We start from the raw sequence: 21,921 nt of genomic DNA, 5'->3' as shown, positions 1-21,921 counted from the left end.
ATATAACCAGAGTCTCCAAGACCCCAGCACAAGGAAAAGATGATCGGGGTCAAGATACCACTCCTTGCCCCACTCCATGAAACCTGCAATCCTGACAGGCTGAAAGGCAACCTCCAAAAGAATATCATCAGAAGATCTGGTAAGTGTGCCTCCCGACTGAACATCAAAGACTAGGGTGTCCTCATGTGCATCCTGCAGGGCAATAATCCATAACAGAATGCCCGTCCCTGAAAACGCTCCCCACCAAGTGGACTCTATGATCGGCATGTCATCTGTGTCAATACTCTTGACTGCTGTGACGCCAAAATTTGATATTTTTTTATTTGGCATTGGTATTGCTTTCTTTTATGTTTGATAAGAGTTAGAGTATCAAGTGATAGCCTAGCGGTTCTCACTTATTTCTATTTTCTAAGATATTGTATGGGATTGAGAGGATGAGGGGAATGGATCATTGTAAATACCGTATGTATGAATGATAAATACCTTGGTATGGGGTGAGAGTTATTTGTGTATGGGATATTATGGGATTTTTAGAAAATAGGAAGAGTGAGTCATATAAAGAGGTGGGCTCATGTCCATGTGTTCCAATAATATAATAGAGGCCACATGCCAAGCATGTGGAAGGCATGTAGAGGAGTGTGGAGTCAGGAGGAATCCTTCTAGAATTCCTATGTGGAATAAGGAGGATGTGGCCATATGGAAAAGAGAGGGTCCTTATGAGCTCCATGTGGGGAGACTCTTGACTTTCTTAATATTTTAAGAGTCTTGAGCATCTTTTGATGGGACACATGGCAAGAGTAGCCAAAAAGGACATGGATGGTGACATACGGGCTTATGTGATTGATGGGAAAAGGAATCTACAGGCAGCAATTGTAAATGGGTGAAAGAGGGTGCCAAAATCTCTATAAAAGGAGCCCTCCTCTCCCTTGTTCATCATCTCTTCCACCATTGGGCCTCATGTTGCTGTAGCTTTAGTCTCCTCAAGCCTCTTCCATGAGCCTTCTCTCCCTCTTGTAGATATTCTCTTATGTAGACTTTTGAGTCCATCTCTCTCTAGTTTATTCTCTCTCTATGAGTAGTCTTGGAGCTTCCGCTCCCTCTTGTATGTATGAAACCTCTTCTTCTCCCTTGTGTTTGTAGTATTTTGAGTTGCATTGGAGTGGAGTCTCACTCTTTTGGTAATGAAGGTCACTTCAGGTTCTCTCTCTTGAGTGTTTTTTTCCTTTTTCTATTGCTTTCTCTTCCAAAGCGCTCAGAAGTGTTGTCTATTCGGCTGCCCATTGCGGATACATGGTTTATCTATTTCCCAAGCCACAAAGGGGGATCTTTCTTCCCTCCTAGGCGACCTCTAGGGGACTTGGATCGTTGATGAAGTCTAAGCATGGAGGTAGTATTCTCCTAAGTCGGCACCAGTAGAAGGAGTAGGTGTTTTTCATGACAGTCTGACCCCCTGTCAGTATTTTGCTCATAACTTTTTGCTCGGTGGTCCGATTTGGATGAAACTTATATCAGGACAAATCTCTCTTTAAGGAGCATCATCCTATGTCTTCAGTTATTGTATTATATGTCAAACCAAAAATCTATGACTCTCTGTGTGTGACTGTTTTTTTTTTCAGACAGTTTTTACCCCCGTCCAGTAAACTGCCCATATCTTTCCGACTGCTTCTCTTTTTCGTACGAAACTTATATCAGAGAGAAGCCCATTTCAAGGCGCATCTCAATATGTAATTGAATATTTTATATCATGTCTTTGCTGAAATTTATGGGTCTCTATGTCTTATGATATTTTGGAGAGTGTTTTGAGGTAATTGTAAAGGTATCTATGAAGGAGGTGCAATGTTTCCTCGGAACCTACCCATCCGATCCAATCATCCCATTCAAACTCCTTGATATATATCAGTTCATGTCATGGTTAGCCGCAAGATCATCTTTCAACAACGTATTGCTCTTCTCCTTGGCGCAGACCGGCTTGCTGAGATTATGGCCTTCGTTGATCCTTTCCTTCTCCCTATGCTTGAGTATAACATCACTTGGGATGTTACCATCTTCATTCTCATCTAAGGGAGGATAGTATGGGGTGGTCTCTTGGTATAAAATCTTCTTTTAATGCCCCCTTCCCAGTGATGAATATCTCTATCACTCAGTTCGAAAGCAGTAGGAAGCGAAGAGGTGCGTGAAGTTTATTACCCCCAACTTCATGTCACATTGCTTCATGTGCTAAGCTCACTCTCCATGTGTGCAGCTCTTCATGAGATTGCCTTGGGCATGGTACTCTTGGTTGACCTGTGGTTGACATGTATCGATGCATGGTCGCCTCGAATAGTACTCTTGGATGAACCCACGTGTTCAACCCCTCAGGTCGTGTGGCTGACCTGTGTTAACACATGGTCAACATGTGGTCAATGCTTGAAGATAGCAACTGTGTGGGGTGTCTCTATTGTAACACGAGGGTAGAGGGCGGGGGAGAGGGCTCAGAGAGCGGGGAAAGGAGGCGGGTGTAGAGGGCGGGGAAGGGGGGTCAGTGGGAGAAGGGGTGGGTGTAGAGGCGGGAGAGAGGGCTGAGGGAGAGGGGGAAGGGGGCCAAGGGAGGGAGGCAAGGAGAGGCTGAGAGAGGAGGGAGAGGGGAGGCAGGGAGGGGAGGAGTGGGGGCAGCTAGGGAGTCGAGGAGCAGCAGCAGCTCATGTGCCGAAGAATGAAAGAGCTCATTTCTGAGACACTAGAGGAAGAGAAAAGACTAGGCTTTAGGATTTATTATCCAGCCACAAGGAAAGTAATGATAGCAAGGATGTTTTGTTTGTAGAGTATGATAGCATGAAACCCATCAATGAGGAGTTGCCTCCATGTGATGATACACATTTGAACATCATTCAGTTTGAGGAATGATGCTTATTTGGGGTCTCTAGTTGATGTTCCCTCTACCTCTCAGACTCCAGCAGGGTTGCCACATGTTGAGGGTTCTATTCCCTCGAATGTTTCAGATTTGTAGCCACCTCATGGGGAGGGACAGCCCAATATTTGGAAGCATTATCAGCGCCATGCAAAGAATGTTACTCCAAATGCACTTCCAGATGCTATTCCCAGCCGAACAGCTGAGAATTCAGTTCATAGATGGGCTTGTTTGACACTTGCAGATGCTAAAGATCAGCCTATATTAGAGAGACAGAGGAGGACCTTATAGAGGCAACCCTACAGATATGGGTTTCTCATGTCCAGGGTGGGCAGCCATTTCCATCACATGTAGCTGCTGCCCTTTCTGGTATTAGCGACTTCTACCTCTCGGTTACTTGTACCAGGAGATGAGATATTCTCAAACATGAGATTGGTGTTCACCAACAGTTGGTAGCTTTGCAGAAGGAAGAGCGAAACGGCCTTCAAATGCTTGGATTCAGGAGCGCCTTGCTACAGCAAGGGCTCATCAGCAGATATTGCTTGATCAGAGAGCAGAGTATGCCTTTCATGCACGGGAGTCCTTCTGGATTTAGATGGGTGGTAGAGTCAATAAACACTTTTTCTCTACTCTTGGCCCTAGACATAGTAGAGAGAGTGTATCCCAGCTTATTGACTCACATAGGGTTTTACAGACAGATCCAGATGATGTCATGCGCATAGCTTCAGAATTTTATGCCGCCCTTCTTATTGTTGATCCTGACACATGGGATAGAGAGGATGCTAGACAGGTTATTTGGCAGAGCATCCCTTGGTTGGTCAAACCGGATATGCATGTTTTGCTTGATGCACCTTTCACCAACACAGAGTTTAGGACTGCACTTTCAGCCCTTCACAAGGGCAAGTGCCCAGGTTCGGATGGCCTCACCCCTTCTTTTTTCATTGCATTTTGGGATATGATTGGAGACTACATTACATCAGCGCTGCAAGGCATTTGGGACTCTGGTGAGATGCCTGGGTCGCTCACAGAGGGTCTCATCCACCTTATCCCAAAAGGAGGTTACATAAATCTAGTGTCCCAGTGAAGGCCTATCATACTTCTGGCGACTTGTTAAGAGATTCTGACCAAGGCATGTAAGAGATTACAAAGATATGGTGTTGTAGGCATAAAGTCAACCCTATGGTTGACCAGTAGTACTTGGATACTATATATACGAAGTACTTGTATTGTTTCATTTGAACATTTCTATTGGAGCTTTCTTGTGTGTGCACTCTTGCTCACTTGTGTTCAGAACATGTCTCCACTTTGTTCATACATTTGGTATCAGAGCGCTTCCGTCTCTAGAGCCCATTCCCGCGCTTGCTTCCAAACTCCCGCAAGCTTAGTGCTCCAATCCACGTCCCTGGTTGTCACATTCAACTCTCTAGCGTTCGTTTCAAGTAGCTCCAACAGTCCAGTGGCTGTTTTTTTACCTTTTGAGGTCCGATTTCGATGTTTTTCGAAATTTCTGAGTTGCTCGCATACAAACAAATCTGTCCCACATTTTTTCTTTCTGGGAAGCTTCAGAGTGGGCCATGCAGAGTGGCCAGAATCTTGCCATTCTACTATTGGATTTTGAAAAAGCTTATGATAGAGTAGATTGGGGTTTTTTGGAGGGCACCCTTCTACGCTTTGGATTTACTGATGTTTGGATCAGAGGTGTTTCCTCTTTGTACAGATCAGCCCATAGCCAGGTACTTATTGGTGGGGTAAGGGGTGAGAGATTTCAGATTTCGAGATCAGTCCGTCAGGGATGCCCCCTTGCTCCTTTCCTTTTTTTGTTCGTGGCCGAAGCTATGAGTATCTATGTTAGATCTCAAGCTGACATCTTTGGGCTGAGACTTCCCATCAGAAGGGAAGAGGAGCTACTTGACAGTGAGTTGGCTGATGACACAGCAATTTATTTGGATGCCTCTCCACAGACGCTCACTTCTTTCAGGACAGCATTGGATTTATTTTGCTTGGCGGCAGGGGCGCAGATAAATTGGCATAAATCCAATGGCTTTTGGATCAGTGATGAGGACACTCCAGTTTGGGGGCTTGACATAGGGTTCACTTGGGTTCAGAGGGGTGTGCCTATCAGGTATTTGGGCTGCCAGGTCGGCTTGGGTATTTCTACCACGCAGCAGTTTGCTCCCGTTTTGGAGAGCATCAGAAGGAAGCTTCTCTTTTGGAGCTCAGCCAAGCTGGATCTTGCCTCTAGAGTTGTGGTGGTCAACCAGGTCCTCTTGGCCACAGCCTGGTTTGTATGTTCATGTTGGTGCCGTTCTAGGGACTGCATCATTCAGCTCAAAAGACCGATCAGGAACTTTCTCTGGAGTGGGCTTGATGGCACAGCAGATGCCTTAGCCAGGGTGGCTTGGGAGACCCTCATCCTCCCTACACAGGATGGGGGTCTCAATATTATTGATCCAGATTTACAGTGCAGAGCTTTACTTTGCAAGATGGTGGTGCGAGGACTTATGCCAGAACAGGAACCGTGGAAGGACTTTCTTATCAGCAGCATACAGAGGTGCACACCTTCCTCAGGAGGAGGCTGGATGAGCAGTGTTAGATGGATCTTCACCACAGCACACCTCAGGTCACCTTCGTCCCCTCTCATGGTTGCCATTCTGAAAGCTTGGGCCAGTTTCAGAAGCACTCTTCGGAGGATTCCTCCTTCCTCCCGGGAAGAGATTGATAGGCAACCCATCATGTGAAATGACAATATTTTAGATGATCTTGGCAGGCCACTGGGTGCCTCACTCTACATGCAGTGGGCCAGGTGGGAGAGGGGACCTGCTTCTTCTTTGGGGTCTTGGAAAGCTTTCCATAGGCTTCCAGAGGAAACCAAATCAAGGTTGACAGGACATCTCAGAGGGAGTGCAGGGAGGATCTTGCAGATTGAGGCAGCCCTTCCAGAGGTTTGGATAGACACAGATGATATGCCACTCACTTCCTCCACTTGGGCAGGTACTTTCTCGAGAGGCGGGGTTCCACTTCAGGTCTTAGCTTTCCGAGATGCACAGGAGGATGCTTTGGTTTTTAGTGTCCAGGATGGTGGCAGATTGCTCAGGTCCACAGAGGACATCTTGCTTAAGTCTGCTTTTCAGCCTATCAGGGTTGTAGGTCTTTTGATGCAGGGATCAGATTCAGAGTGGTTCTTAGACCCTGACCCCCGGCTACTCTCCACCGGGTCTTGGAGGCTCTGGCTCTATGGGGGAGTTCCCATCAGGTATTTACAGTGGGACCCCAGAGAGTGGGAGTGGATTGACACATGGCATCGAGAGAAGAGCATCCCCTTCTTTCGTTACACGGTCAGTAATGCCAGGAGATTTCAGCTCAGTAGTAGAGGTTGGAGACCCTCTAGAGTTCCTCATTGGGAGACTTTTGGTATTACTGTGGATCAGCAAAGGTGCTTCTGGAGGAGGCTCTGGAAATCCCACAGGAATAGAAAGATCACTATCTTTTGTTGGCTTTCTATCCATGGAGGGATTGCAGTGAACCTTTGGAGGTCCAGATTCGGAGCCGACCCTACTTGCCCTTGATGCCTTTCTGCTTCAGAGTCTATTCAGCATTGCTTATGGGATTGCAGACAGGCGAGATTGATTTGGATGGGGATAGCCAGGATTTTCAGTCACTTTGCCCATTCCCCACTTTTTATGACTTGGGGCTCGGTGGCTTGGCTTTCTCTTACAGGACCTCAGGTTTTCTATGAGGGACTTGACTCCTCTTGGGCCATTTCGGTTCGACGTCATCGGATTGAGTCCTGTTCGTTGGATGTGGTACCACACCGTCCTTTTACAGCTGTACATGCCTCTGTGGATACTTCTTGGGAGATTCTAGCGAGCATAACAGCCTGGCATATCTGGAGAGCCAGATGCACAGAGGCTATGGAGGGTACTCAGGTTCATCCCTCGCACACATTGGCTAGTATCTGGACAGACATCGTACACACTCTGATGGCCGTATGGACGGGTATGCAGGGGGGCTCCCATGCAGCCTCAGCTAGGAGGGCTTCTTTCTTCAGGGAATGGAAGGATTCTCCTTTCTTCTCTGAAACTACTACAGGGTTGAGATGGCACTTTCAGCCTCAGCCTTGGCTTTTTTCCACCTCACTCTGAGGGGTTTTTTATTTATCTTCATGATTTCATGATGTATTCCGCTTTGAGCTTGCTCTGGCGGGTTTTTGTTCTTACTTAATAGAAGTCTTTTTCATGGGGAAAAAAAAAAAAAAAAACAAATCTGTCTCGCACCATTTCAAGTGATACCCCCCCCCTTTTTTTTTCTGTCCATACTGTCCATATGTATTTGTTTGTACAGTTGCGCGACAGTGCCATGAGTCTATACGACTTGTCGGAACGTGATTTTGAGCCCATACGACTTGTTAGAAGGCGATTCTAGCAGTTTTCGACTGTTTTTGGGCGTTTTTGCTCAAATCTGGACCTTTTTCAGCTCCAGTCTCTCCCGGGTGTGTCCCAGCAGCTCCAAGCGTCTCCATACTTCTCCAGGCTCTTCTCTACATATGTATTGTGTTCAGAAGTACTCCTGACAGCTTCATTCAGTTCCAAACAGCTCACTTCTGCTCCTTTGTCATCTCCAACTTGCCCACACAGTCAGTGGACTGTTTTGCAGGTGTTTCGGGCCAAGGTGCACTTTCAGTAAGTGTTTTGAGCTGTGTATTTCGCTTCGGGACTGTTTTCGCAGCCCATACTCTTGCACTCTCAGGTGCATTTGCAGATACTCTGCATTGTTGGGCGCATTTGCAGTTACTTTACAGTTGTGGATGCTTTTGAGCTCCGTTGGATGCATTTGAACACTCGTGGGTGCGCTCTTTAAGATTTGGGTTGTGCATTTTCAGTTTGGGATTGCACTTCAGATTGCAGCAGAGTGTAGTGATTGGATGATGCCATTTTTGTAGTGATTGCATTGTGCAGTCAGTGGCATTTCAAAGCAGCCAGTCGTACATTGCATTTACAGCCAATATTAGTTTGGGATTTGCAGGCACATTTGCAGCCAGTTGCAATTTTGGGACTTGTAATTCTTTTTGCAGGTACATTTGCAGCTTGTGGGTATCCCATTTTGCATCATGTCGACTCTTTCAGACAGTTTTGGCAATTTGTCCGAGGGTGACAAGCTGGATGGACCAAACTATGCCTTGTGGTCATTCATGCTTAAGAACATCTTGGTTGGTAAGGGCTTGTAGGATATTGTTAGTAGGGATGAGGTGAGGCTAGCAGGCTCATCTACATCCAGCACAGCTTCTTCGGGTCAGACTTAGACACAGCAGACTGCTACAATCCCTCCTGCGATAGAGGAGCAGAAGAAGTTTGATCGCCGCAGTGCCCACGCGATGTTTTTGATTGCCACAAATGTGAAGATGCACATTATGATGACTATCAAGTCATGCAAGGATGCAAAGGTAGCATGGGAAAGATTGGCAAACATGTATCATGTTAGGAATGAGGCAAGAGCCATTGCCTTGACAAATCAGCTCAAGGATCTTGAGATGCAGGAAGGCCAGGCCATCACTGATCATATTGCCAAGATCACTGATCTACGTGATCATCTCGCAAGTATTGATGAGGAAATAGAAGTCAAGAAGCTCGTCTCTATTACTCTCAATAGCTTAGCGCCCTCATATGGCACATTCGTCACTTCATTGACCATTGTTCTCAGGGCAGCCCCACTCTCGTTCGAGGAGTTAGTTGGGCTTTTGTTGCAGGAAGAGGAGAGATGCTCAAATTTTGCCAAAGCCTCTCGTTAGGGTGAGCAAGCGCTTGCCATGGGTGGAGAAGGCAAATTTCAGAAAAAGTTTGAGCCAAAACATAGCCATACTGACTTGGGGCTCGGTGGCTTGGCTTTCTCTTACAGGACCTCAGGTTTTCTATGAGGGACTTGACTCCTCCCGGGCCATTTCAGTTCGACATCATCGGGTTGAGCTCTGCTCGTTGGATGTGGTTACACACCGTCCTTTACAGCTGTACATGCCTCTGTGGATACTTCTTGGGAGATTATAGCGAGCATAGCAGCCTGGCATATCTGGAGATCCAGATGCACAGAGGCTATGGAGGGTACTCAGGTTCATCCCTCGCACACATTGGCTAGTATCTGGACAGACATCGTACACACTCTGATGGCCGTATGGACGGGTATGCAGGGGGACTCCCGTGCAGCCTCAGCTAGGAGGGCTTCTTTCTTCAGGGAATGGAAGGATTCTCCTTTCTTCTCTGAATCTACTACAGGGTTGAGATGGCACTTTCAGCCTCAGCCTTGGTTTCTTTCCACCTCACTCTGAGGGGGTTTTTTATTATCCTCATGATTTCATGATGTATTCCGCTTTGAGCTTGCTCTCGCGGGTTTTTGTTCTTACTTAATAGAAGTCTTTTTCATGAAAAAAAAAAAACATAGCCATACAACTCAGCCCAAGGAGGGGAATGCAAGCAGTTCAAGCAAAAAAAAAAAAAAGGGCAAATGCAATTATTGCAAGAAGCCATGGCATTACATCGCAGAGTGTCAGAAAAGGATTGCCAATGAAAAGAAGAGGCAAAGGGACAGATCCAGCGGTAATTTTGTTGCCCCCACTGAAACTCATGCTTGAGATGCACATGATGAATCTCATCTTGCCCAAGGTTATAGAGATTTTTTGTTTGCTGCATTTAATGAGAAGATGGATGCCAGGGGGGATTTGAATGCTGAAAATCAATCAGGGGATGCTTCCCTTGTTGCAAGTGATACATGGTATATCGACAGTGGTGCTACTAAGCACATGACTCCTCGCTAGGAGTGGTTTGAGAGCATCACACCTGTCATGGCAGACAGGTTACATGTGCCAATGATGCCTCTCAAGACATCATCGGAATTGGGCACATCCCCATTCAGCTTGATAATGGGAAAGTTAAGTATATCTGAGATGTTTGGTATGTTCCAAATTTAAGGCAAAATCTGAATTCAATTTCAAACATTGCCCATGATCAACATATGTTGGTCGAATTTCAGGATAACCAATGCAGGATCAAGGATCCAAAGAAAGGGTATGAGGTCGTAGCAACAGGCACATATGACAGAGGCTTATACAAGCTTGATGCTCAGCCTTATGATAAGAAGGTATTGGCTATAGCAAACAATTCCCAGGCTTATTTATCGCATGCTAGGTTTGGACATGTCCATCATAGGGCATTGTCCACTTGTACAACAATAATATCACTCAGGGAATGCCAAAATTACAGCAACCAGCAAATGAAGTGTGTGAGGGGTGTGCACTTGGCAAATTGCATTGCTTGCCATTCAATAAACAAGGCAAGAATTGGGTCAAGGCAACCAGAGTGTTGCAGATAGTGCACAGTGATGTATGTGGCCCCATGACTATTCCCACGCATAGAGGAGCAAGGTACTTTGTGACCTTTATAATGACTTCTCCAGGTTCACATGGCTTTTTCTCATAAAGGAAAAATTTGAGGTGTTCTATTGGTTTTGGGAGTTCAAAGCTATGGCTGAGAACCAAACAATTTCTAGAATTGGAACATTCAACTCAGATAGAGGGGGAGAGTACATGTCACATGCATTCCAGGGATTTTTGAAGCAACATGGGATCATGATCACACATTGGAATGCAGCAAAGAGGGTTCTCAGATATGTCCATGGCACTCTCTCTCTTGGCTTGCATTATGCTTCAAATTGTGATCTAAAGCTGAGTGGTTTCAATGACTCAGATTGGTCAGGGGACATTTGACGACAGATGGTCCACTACTGGCTATTGCTTCTCATTGGGTTCAGCCTGTATCTCATGGCTCAGAAAGAAGCAAGAGCGAGTCTCTCTTTCCTCCAGTGAAGCAGAGTACAAAGCTGCAAATTCAGCTACTACGGAGTAAATGTGGTTAATGAAGCTTTAGAGTGGGTCATGCAGAGAGCGGCCAGAATCTGGCCATTCTACTCCTGGATTTTGAGAAAATGACAGAGTAGATTGGGGTTTTTTGAAGGGCACCCTTCTATGTTTTGGCTTTACTGATGCTTGGATCAGAGGTGTTTCCTCTTGGTACAAATCAGCCCACGGCCAGGTACTTATTGGTGGGGTAAGGGGTGAGAGATTGCAGATTTTCAGATCAGTCCGTCAGGGATGCCCCCTTGCGGCTTTTCTTTTTTTGTTCGTGGCCGAAGCTATGAGTATCTATGTTAGATCTCAAGCTGACATCTTTGGGCTGAGACTTCCCATTAGAAGGGAAGAGGAGCTACTTGACAGTGAGTTGGCAGATGACATAGCAGTTTACTTGGATGCCACTCCACAGACGCTCACTTCTTTGAGGACAGCATTGGATTTATTTTGCTTGGCGGCGGGGGCACAGATAAATTGGCATAAATCCAATGGCTTTTGGATCAGTGATGAGGACACTCCAATTTGGGGGCTTGATATTGAATTCACTTGGGTTCAGAGGGGTGTTCCAGTCAGGTATTTGGGCTACCAGGTCAGCTTGGATATTTCTTCCACACAGCAGTTTGCTCCCATGTGGAAGAGCATCAGGAGGAAGCTCCTTTTTTGGAGCTCAGCCAAGCTGGCTCTTGCCTCTAGAATTGTGGTGGTCAACCAGGTCCTCTTGGCCATGGCTTGGTTTGTTTGTTCATGCTAGTACCATTCTAGGGACTGCATCTACTCTCCACCAGATCGTGGAGGCTTTGGCTCTACTAGGGAGTTCCCATTAGGTATTTGCAGTGGGACCCTGGAGAGTGGGAGTGGATTGATGCAAGGCATCGAGAGAAGAGCATCCCCTTCTTTTGTTACATGGTCAGTAATGCCAGGAGATTTCAGCTCAGTAGTAGAGGTTGGAGACCTTCCAGAGTTCCTCATTGGGAGACATTTGATATCACTGCAAATCTGCAGAGGTGCTTTTGGAGGAGACTCTGGAAATCCCACAGGAATAAAAAGATATCACTCTTTTCTTTTGGCTTTCTATCCATGGTGGGATTGCAGTGAACCTTTGGAGATCCAGGTTCAACCCTACTTGCCCTCATTGCCTCTCTGCTTCGGAGACTATTCAACATTGCTTATGGGATTGCAGACAGGCGAGGATGATTTGGATGGGGCTAGCCAGGATTTTCAATCACTTTGCCCACTCCCCATTCTTTATGACATGGGGCTTAGTGGCTTGGCTTTCTCTTGTAAGGCCTCAGGTATTCTATGAGAGACTTGACTCCTCTCAGTCCATTTCGATTCGACGTCATCAGGTTGAGTCCTGTTCGTTCAGATGGCTTGCCACATGTTGAGGATGGCTCTCCCTCAAATGTTTCAGATTTGCAGCCAATGAATGAGAATAGACAGCCTCATGTTTGGAGGCATTATCAACGTCGTGAGGCCAGCCTCATGAGAATAGACAGCCTCATTCACGTTGGGCAAGGTTGACCATTCAAGATGCTAAGGATCAGCCTACTTTGGGGAAAACCATGGCCAGCACTCAGAAAAATCAGAAAAAGGTCAATTTTGCTTTGATGACCTCAGTGATGGAAGCTGACAATGAGCCTCAGAGCTTCAAGGATGCTCAGCATAATCCCGCATGGCAGAAAGCTATGGAAGCTGAGATTAAATCCATTGAGAAAAATGCCACATGGGACTTGGTTGATGCGCCAATTGGGAAAAATGTGGTTGGCATGAAATGGATTTATAAGGTGAAATACCATTCAGATGGCACAGTTGAGAAACACAAAGCCCATTTGGTTGCCAAGGGGTATGCACAAGATGAGGGGATAGATTATGAGGAGACATTTGCTCCAGTGGCCAAGATGACCACCATTCGTTCTGTCATCTCTCTTGCTGCGTTTTACGGTTGGTCAGTGTACTAGATGGATGTCAAGACCGCTTTCCTCAATGGAGATCGTAAAGAGGAGGTCTGTGTACATCAGCCCCAAGGTTTTGAGGTGAAGGGACAAGAGCACAAGGTATGCAAGCTCAGGAAGGCTCTATATGGGCTGAAGCAAGCACCTCGTGCGTGGTATCAGAAGATACATCAGTTTTTGCTCTCCTAGGGCTTCGTCACAACACTCATACAGAGCCAAATCTGTATGTTCTGCAGCAAAAATCAGAATTGGTCATGTTGGTACTACATGTGGATGACATCATACTCACTGGCAGTGATTTGTAGCAAATTACAGCAGTGCAGTCTGCTTTATGTCACAACTTTGACATGACAGATTTGGGCCTATTGCACTATTCCCTTGGCATTGAATTTTTCCAGACCCGTGATGGGATTTCTATGTCACAGACAAAGTATTCGAAGAGGTTGTTGCAGAAATTTAAAATGGATAACTGTAAGCCTGTGGCTACTCCATTGGAAAAGGGACTCAAGCTGAGTAAGCATGATGCTGCTGAAAAGTTTGATGGCACTTTGTACAGGCAGTTGGTTGGCAGTTTGATATATCTATGCTCCACACGGCCTGATATTGCCTACGCCACACGGTGTTTGAGCTAGTTCATGCATTGTCCCACGATCACACATTGGAATGCAGCAAAGAGGGTTCTCAGATATGTCCATGGCACTCTCTCTCTTGGCCTGCATTATGCTTCAGATTGTGATCTAAAGCTGAGTGGTTTCACCGACTCAGATTGGTCAGGGGACATTGACAACAAACAGTCCACTACTGGCTATTGCTTCTCATTGGGTTCAGCCTATATCTCATGGCTCAGTAAGAAGCAAGAGCGAGTCTCTCTTTTCTCCAGTGAAGCAGAGTACAAAGCTGCAAATTCAGCCACTACGGAGTTAATGTGGTTAAGGAAGCTTTTGCATGACTTGCATCATGCACAGGATGGCGAAGCAAACTCTATCTTCTGTGACAGCCAGAGTTGCATTGCCATAGCCAACAATCTTGTCTTTCATGCTCGCATGAAACACATTGAAAATCATTATCATTATGTACGGGATTGTATTTCTGATGGCTTCACTGATCTCATCTATTGTCCATCTGAGGACAATGTGGCGGTATCTTCACCAAAGCCTTGTCAACAAATCTTTTCTTATGACATTGACATGGCTTGGGGATCAGAGACATTCTCACAATGTCAAGGGGGGTCGTGAAGTGATTCACAATGACATTGTTTTCATGTCCTCTCATAGGTTGCATATCCATCTGGATGAATTTGTGCAACCATGATACTTTAGGTACTATAGGGTACACCTGAGATGTTTTCAGGGTACTTTCAGCCATATCTTTGAGGGGGGATTTGTAAGAGTTTACAAAGATATGGTGTTGTAGGCATAAAGTCAACCCTATGGTTGACCAATAGTACTTGGGTACTACATATACCAAGTACTTGTATTGTTTCATTTGAACATTTCTATTGGAGCTTTCTTGTGTGTGCACTCTTGCTCACTTGTGTTCACAACTTGTCTCCACTTTGTTCCTACAACTTCTTCTTCTCTTGTGTTCATAACTCTTCTCCATTCTTGTTCCTACAGGGTACTCAGTCTAGGTCCAAAGCCTTGGAAGCTCTTTCTTTAGTAGGTACTTCTAGGAAACGGTCCTCATAGCTGGGATCAATGGCAACATGCTCACAGATGGAATTTCATAGAGGCCCCCTAAGGGGAAGGGGTTCTCGCCTCTGATGCGGAGCTTGATGAGGTGTGGCAACACCTCCAGTCCATAGTGGAGGGAAGAGTTCAAGTGCCAACCCTTGATTTAGCATCTAGAGGTTTGTGATTAGGAGGGGCACATGTTGGGGCCATCACACTCACATTAGTTGGACACAGTGCAGTAGGAGACCCACCTGCTGTATGCCTCCTTCTACAAATGTAGAAGGGGGTTCAGGCGGTGGCACATGTGAGGAGTGCTTGAGGAGATTGATGCAATTGTGCTCATGACATCGTGTGAGGGACTTAGGGCAGCCTCGAGTCCAACGTAGCCCCCCTTGATGGTTTGGCCAGCCTGTCATGCATAGAAGCTAACTCTACCCCAATTATCTATGCGAATTGTTGCACAGATTGGTGACTCCACTTCTTTCTCTTCACAAATTGGCAAACCTTCTAACAAACCTATTCTATTAACTTGCTCATGTAACAAGGTAGAATTAACAACAAGTGAGGTTTTGCTTGGTTTTTCCTTCCAGCCATGGATGACTCTACACTTGGATGCTCCTCCTCTCTTTGAGCAAGGATGGCTTCATTCAATAGACACCCGGGTACATCTAGACTCACGTCTCTCATGTAGTATGGATCACCAAGGTCCAGGTCATCAAAGGTTTTAGATAGAGTCTTAAGGCTTTAGATATCGTCTGATACACAGGAGGTAAAGATAGAGGAGAATGTCTTGAAGCGATGCCCCAATAACATGAGATTTAGGGGAGGTGTCATTGCCTATGTTTCCATGGATACACAGCTATGATGACTACCCTAACTATAGATGTGCTGCACTCTTTGTATATGAGGTCACCCAACTCAGGTCTAGATTTGTGAGGTCCACCACCATGGGACACGCTATAGACAGCATGTGATCACATACTTCTTTGCAGGTGAGGATATCGTTGGGAGACACCGAGACAAAGACCTTGAATTTCAAGCATGCCTGGTCAATAGGAGACTGGACATAGGCCCTATGAGAACCGTTCCATTATGGGGACAGTCATTGCAACATCTATGAGATAGGCAGCCTTACATTGTCCCCGAGTATTTCCCTACAGAGAGGAGTTGAGGATGGAAAAAACTAATCTCAAACATGCTCTAGAGACACAAAAACTCCCGATGGCACCCTAGTCGCGGGCCCACATGGGCTCAGACTACTCATGACAGACACTTAATTCATGATACATGTTAGGACATCATAGGGACTGCTCTCGTCGCATGGAGTCTTTCCTATGTTCACCAATACTTATTTTATCTTTTGTTTTTGGGGTGTGGTAGACACCTATAGTTCCTCCCATGGAGATGTACCTTCACTTCCTATCTCCGCATATATGTCCTTCCTCATACCCCTTTCCCTTTGGGGCTTTCTCTGGAATCCTCCCACCTTGCTCTGTTCCTACCATGTGGGCTGTCCTTGAAAAGACAAATGTCCTTCATTGGACTCTATCACCTTTATGCCCTCTCTAGGTGTCCCCTATGCAAACATTCACTTGTTATCCTTAGGTTGCTATGGGCCTGCTGGCCAAGAGATGTGCAAACACTTCTTGGTGTCTTTTGATACTTTTCTTACTTAATAAGAAAAACACTTCTTGGTGCCTTTTAATAAGAAGGATCCCCACCAAAAAGGAAAAACCACAAGGGCTGCAGGAAAGGAGAATCCTATAATTCAAATAAATTCATCAAAAAATTTACAAAACTTTCCATAAAATTACCTTACAATGCTTTTCTGCTGCATCAGGAGCCTGCCAAGCAAGCATCATGTCAAAACTCAGGCGTCTGAAATGCTTATCACTCAAATAGCCTCTATTTCGGGTTACCACTTCCAGAGCTTTGAAGCAGCAATACTGCAATAAATTCCGTGCATAAATATTTGGATCTTTGGCAGAATCTGAAACTTCCTTTTCAAACTGTTTTTGCAGTTCCTCAACAGAGTTATCAAGAATCCTGCCAGAGACAAAAGCACTGTCAGAAGTCTGATGATCCTCACCCCTTTTATTCCCCCCAAAAATAGAAATTTTACAAGCATATTTACATTGCAACATAGCCCAATTTAACCTCTTTTACAGCATTCAACCATGCAAGGCTAAATTACTGGGTTTGATACATGAAACATCTAAAAACCTTTGTAGATGGAAATATGCAACTTATATGGCTGATTTTCTCCTTTTTTCATGAAAAAGACTTCTATTAAGTAAGAACAAAAAACCGCGAGAGCAAGCTCAAAGCGGAATACATCATGAAATCGTGAGGATAATAAAAAACCCCTCAGAGTGAGGTGGAAAGAAACCAAGGCTGAGGCTGAAAGTGCCATCTCAACCCTGTAGTAGATTCAGAGAAGAAAGGAGAATCCTTCCATTCCCTGAAGAAAGAAGCCCTCCTAGCTGAGGCTACACGGGAGTCCCCCTGCATACCCGTCCATACGGCCATCAGAGTGTGTACGATGTCTGTCCAGATACTAGCCAATGTGTGCGAGGGATGAACCTGAGTACCCTCCATAGCCTCTGTGCATCTGGCTCTCCAGATATGCCAGGCTGCTATGCTCGCTATAATCTCCCAAGAAGTATCCACAGAGGCATGTACAGCTGTAAAAGGACGGTGTGGAACCACATCCAACGAGCAGAACTCAACCCGATGACGTCGAACCGAAATGGCCCGAGAGGAGTCAAGTCCCTCATAGAAAACCTGAGGTCCTGTAAGAGAAAGCCAAGCCACCGAGCCCCAAGTCATAAAAAGTGGGGAATGGGCAAAGTGACTGAAGATCCTGGCTATCCCCATCCAAATCAATCTCGCCTGTCTGCAATCCCATAAGCAATGCTGAATAGACTCCGAAGCAGAAAGGCAACGAGGGCAAGTAGGGTCGGCTCCGAATCTGGACCTCCAAAGGTTCACTGCAATCCCTCCATGAATAGAAAGCCAAAAGAAGATAGTGATCTTTCTATTCCTGTGGGATTTCCAGAGCCTCCTCCAGAAGTACCTCTGCTGATCCGCAGTAATACCAAAAGTCTCCCAATGAGGAACTCTGGAGGGTCTCCAGCCTCTACTACTGAGCTGAAATCTCCTGGCATTACTGACCGTGTAACGAAAGAAGGGGATGGTCTTCTCTCGATGCCCCGCGTCAATCCACTCCCACTCTCCGGGGTCCCACTGTAAATACCTGATGGGAACTCCTCCATAGAGCCAGAGTCTCCAAGACCCGGTGGAGAGTAACTGGGGGTCAGGGTCTAAGAACCACTCTGAATTTGATCCCTGCATCAAAAGGCCTACGACCCTGATAGGCTGAAAAGCAGACTCAAGCAAGATATCATCTGTAGATCTGAGCAATCTGCCACCATCCTGGACACTGAAAACCAAAGCATCCTTCTGTGCATCTCGGAAGGCTAAGACCTGAAGTGGAACCCCGCCTCTCGAGAAAGTACCTGTCGAAGTGGAGGAAGTGAGTGGCATATCATCTGTGTCTATCCAAGCCTCTGGAAGGGCTGTCTCAATCTGCAAGATCCTCCCTGCACTCCCTCTGAGATGTCCTGTCAACCTTGACTTGGTTTCCTCTGGAAGCCTACGGAAAGCTTTCCAAGATCCCAAAGAAGAAGCAGGTCCCCTCTCCCACCTGGCCCACTGCATGTAGAGTGAGGCACCCAGTGGTCTGCCACGATCATCTAAAATACTGTCGTTCCACATGATGGGCTGCCTATCAATCTCTTCCCGGGAGGAAGGAGGAATCCTCCGAAGAGAGCTTCTGAAACTAGCCCAAGCTTTCAGAATGGCAACCATGAGAGGGGATGAAGGTGATCTGAGGTGTGCTGTGGTGAAGATCCATCTAACACTGCTCATCCAGTCTCCTCCTGAGGAAGGTGTGCACCTCTGTATGCTGCTGATAAGAAAGTCCTTCCACGGTTCCTGTCCTGGCATGAGTCCTCGCACCACTATCTTGCAAAGTAAAGCTCTGCACTGTAAATCTGGATCAATAATATTGAGACCCCCATCCTGTGTAGGGAGGATGAGGGTCTCCCAAGCCACTCTGGCTAAGGCATCTGCTGTGCCATCAAGCCCACTCCAGAGAAAGTTCCTGATCGGTCTTCTGAATGATGCAGTCCCTAGAACGGCACCAACATGAACAAATAAACCAGGCAGTGGCCAGGAGGACTTGGTTGACCACCACAACTCTAGAGGCAAGATCCAGCTTGGCTGAGCTCCAAAAGAGAAGCTTCCTTCTGATGCTCTCCAACACGGGAGCAAACTGCTGCGTGGTAGAAATACCCAAGCCGACCTGGCAGCCCAAATACCTGATAGGCACACCCCTCTGAATCCAAGTGAACCCTATGTCAAGCCCCCAAACTGGAGTGTCCTCATCACTGATCCAAAAGCCATTGGATTTATGCCAATTTATCTGCGCCCCTGCCGCCAAGCAAAATAAATCCAATGCTGTCCTGAAAGAAGTCAGTGTCTGTGGAGAGGCATCCAAATAAATCGCTGTGTCATCAGCCAACTCACTGTCAAGCAGCTCCTCTTCTCTTCTGATGGAAAGTCTCAGCCCAAAGATGTCAGCTTGAGATCTAACATAGATGCTCATAGCTTCGGCCACGAATAAAAAAAGGAAAGGAGCAAGGGGGCATCCCTGACGGACTGATCTCGAAATCTGAAATCTCTCACCCCTTACCCCACCAATAAGTACCTGGCTATGGGCTGATCTGTACAAAGAGGAAACACCTCTGATCCAAACATCAGCAGTGAATCCAAAGCGTAGAAGGGTGCCCTCCAAAAAACTCCAATCTACTCTGTCATAAGCTTTTTCAAAATCCAACAGTAGAATGGCAAGATTCTGGCCACTCTGCATGGCCCACTCTGAAGCTTCCCAGAAAGAAAAAATGTTATCAAAAATACTTCTGCCATGCACAAATCCCGTCTGAGTGTCATGAATAAGATCAGGGAGAAGTGGCTGCAATCGGAGGTTGATAGCCTTGGCCAGAATCTTGTAACAAGTCCCCAGAAGTGTGATAGGCCTCCACTGGGACAATAAATTTCTGCTACCTCCTTTTGGGATAAGGTGGATGAGGCCCTCTGTAAGCGACTCAGGCATCTCGCCAGAGTCCCAAATGGCCTGCATGGCTGAAGTAATATAGTCTCCAATCATATCCCAAAATGCAATGAAAAAAGACGGGGTGAGGCCATCTGAACCTAGGCACTTGCCCTTGTGAAGGGCTGAAAGTGCAGTCCTGAACTCTGTGTTGGTGAAAGGTGCGTCAAGTAGAACATGCATATCCGGATTCACCAACACTGGGATACTCTGCCAAATAGCCTGTCTAGCATCCTCTATATCGTGTGTCTCAGGATCAGCAGTAAGGAGGGTGGCATAGAAATCTGAAGCTATGCGTAAGACGTCATCTGGCTCTGTCTGTAAAACCCCATGTGAGTCAATAAGCTGAGATACACTCTCTCTACTATGTCTAGGGCCAAGAGTAGAGAAAAAGTGTTTATTGACTCTACCACCCATCTGAATCCAGAAGGACTCCCGTGCATGAAAGGCATACTCTGCTCTCTGATCAAGCAATAACTGTAGATGAGCCCTCGCTGCAGCAAGGCGCTCCTGAATCCAAGCATCTGAAGGCCGTTTCTGCTCTTCCCTCTGCAAAGCTGCTAACTGCTGGCGAACACCAATCTCACGTCTGAGAATATCTCGTCTCTTGGTAGAAGCAACTGAGCAGTAAAAGTCGCTAATACCAGAGAGGGCAGCGGCTAAATGTGATGGATGTGGCTGCCCACCCTGGACATGAGCAAACCATATCCGTAGGGTTGCCTCCGTAAGGTCCTCCTCTGTGTAAAAGGCATCTGGAATCCTGATGCTGGCAGATCGGCCTCTCAAGTGAGGCTCTGAGATAGCCAGAACAACAGGGAAGTGGTCTGAAGTGGAAACCCCCGCAGCAATGCATACCGATCCACCTCTGTCTAGTGCCCAGTCATCTACATAAAATCTATCAATGCGTGCATGAATAGGCATCTGTTGCCTCCTGTTCGACCAAGAGAACAGGAGGGACTGTGGCTGAATAAGAAAGGCATCATCACACCAAGTATCTCTGCCACAGAAATGGAAAAGGAAGGCATCCCAAGCTGCTCTCTCCAAAGAGTGAAGTCCGCCTTCTCTACCCCCTTTTTTGTCTGAAGGTAACTCGACCATGTTAAAGTCACCTCCAATCACCCAAGAATCCACAATGGGGGCCCAGGAGAGCAAAGTCTTCCACATAAGGACACGTTCCCCTCTAATGTTGGAGGCATATAGGTTGAGGAAGCCAACCTTACGCCCTCCAATCAAAAGAATAATCCACTGAGCTCTAGAGGGGATAATGACTCCGTGCCCAACAACTAAGGGGAGAACCGACTGCGAAACTGAAATAGAAGTGCCTCCCCTAGTGCCCAATGTAGGCGACCAAAAAGTATGGCCTGAAAGCAACTTGCCTAACTTGGCACAATCTCTATAATCCAGCTTGTGCTCTTGAATAAATAATATATCAATGGGACCCCCAGTAACACCTGGATGAAGCTGATCCCGGATCAGCTGTCTATGGCGGCGATGTGGGACGCCACCTAGGCCCTGTATGTTCCAACTGATAATCCTCATCGACGGGAGGATGTAGAGTGGAACACCTTACCCGACCTAGTGGCGGAAACAAACCCCTCAACAGGGGAAGACCTCCTGCTCGAGGAGGGAGGGAAGGAACCCAGTGGTGGAAAGTCAATAGGGGAAAGAATCCTGGCACCTGAAGAAGAAGCCCTGTCAATAGGAAACCCAACCACTGGCTCCCCAAAAGTAGCGGGCACAAACTCCTCCTCTGGGAAATCTGAACTCTCTGCCAAGGCTGAAAACGAGTTCCTGTGGAGCAATCCAGACACCGGAGTACGAAGGATCCCTTGTGAGGGAAGAGGATCAACAGTGTAAGCTATCCCCTTCCCCCTATCCAAGGGAGGGAGTGAGGAATGCTCTCTACCCTGTGTCTGCCCAGCCGCGGAGATCTCTCCGTCCTCAAGAGGAACATCTGGCACTGCTGGATCTAAGGAAGAAGCTGCAACTGGGGAGGAGGTCAAAGCTTCAGCGTCTCGAACTGTGCAAGGTGAGACAGGTACAGCTCGAGGTGAAGCAGAGTCTACTAAGGTACCCTCGTGAACTGAAGGAGGGACCTGCACACGTACTGGAACCCACTGTAAAGCGTCGCGTGTGCCTGAGGGAGGTGGGGGTCGAGGAGCAGGTGAAGGACCTGTACCACCCCCCTGTCGAGGCCAAGGAATAGGTACTGCACCTGTACCACCACCTGACTGAGCAGGACCGCCACGTGAAGAACGAGGAGCAGGAGCTGGACCTGTACCACCCCTCTGTCGAGATCGAGGGGCAAGTGCCGGGTCTAATCCCCCCCCCTGTCCCCCCTGTCG

The 21,921-nt window shown here is 46.8% G+C and overlaps 1 protein-coding gene across 2 annotated transcripts in view; it reads right to left on the bottom strand.

Moving 5' to 3' along the window:
• LOC147902440 (uncharacterized) overlaps positions 1–21,921 on the bottom strand; it is a 76,522-nt gene that overhangs the window by 40,342 nt on the left and 14,259 nt on the right. For both annotated transcript variants that reach the window (XM_087373782.1, XM_087373784.1), the window contains exon 2: positions 16,218–16,449. In XM_087373782.1, the coding sequence (XP_087229908.1) occupies positions 16,218–16,449 (232 nt within the window). The remainder of the gene's footprint in view (positions 1–16,217; positions 16,450–21,921) is intronic.

This window comes from Dipteris shenzhenensis, chromosome 4 (genome assembly GCF_047967505.1).
Source record: "Dipteris shenzhenensis isolate YYH24624 ecotype China chromosome 4, Dip_SZ_1.0, whole genome shotgun sequence".
Taxonomy (NCBI): Eukaryota; Viridiplantae; Streptophyta; class Polypodiopsida; order Gleicheniales; family Dipteridaceae; genus Dipteris; species Dipteris shenzhenensis.
This window is presented reverse-complemented; position numbering and strand designations above follow the sequence as displayed.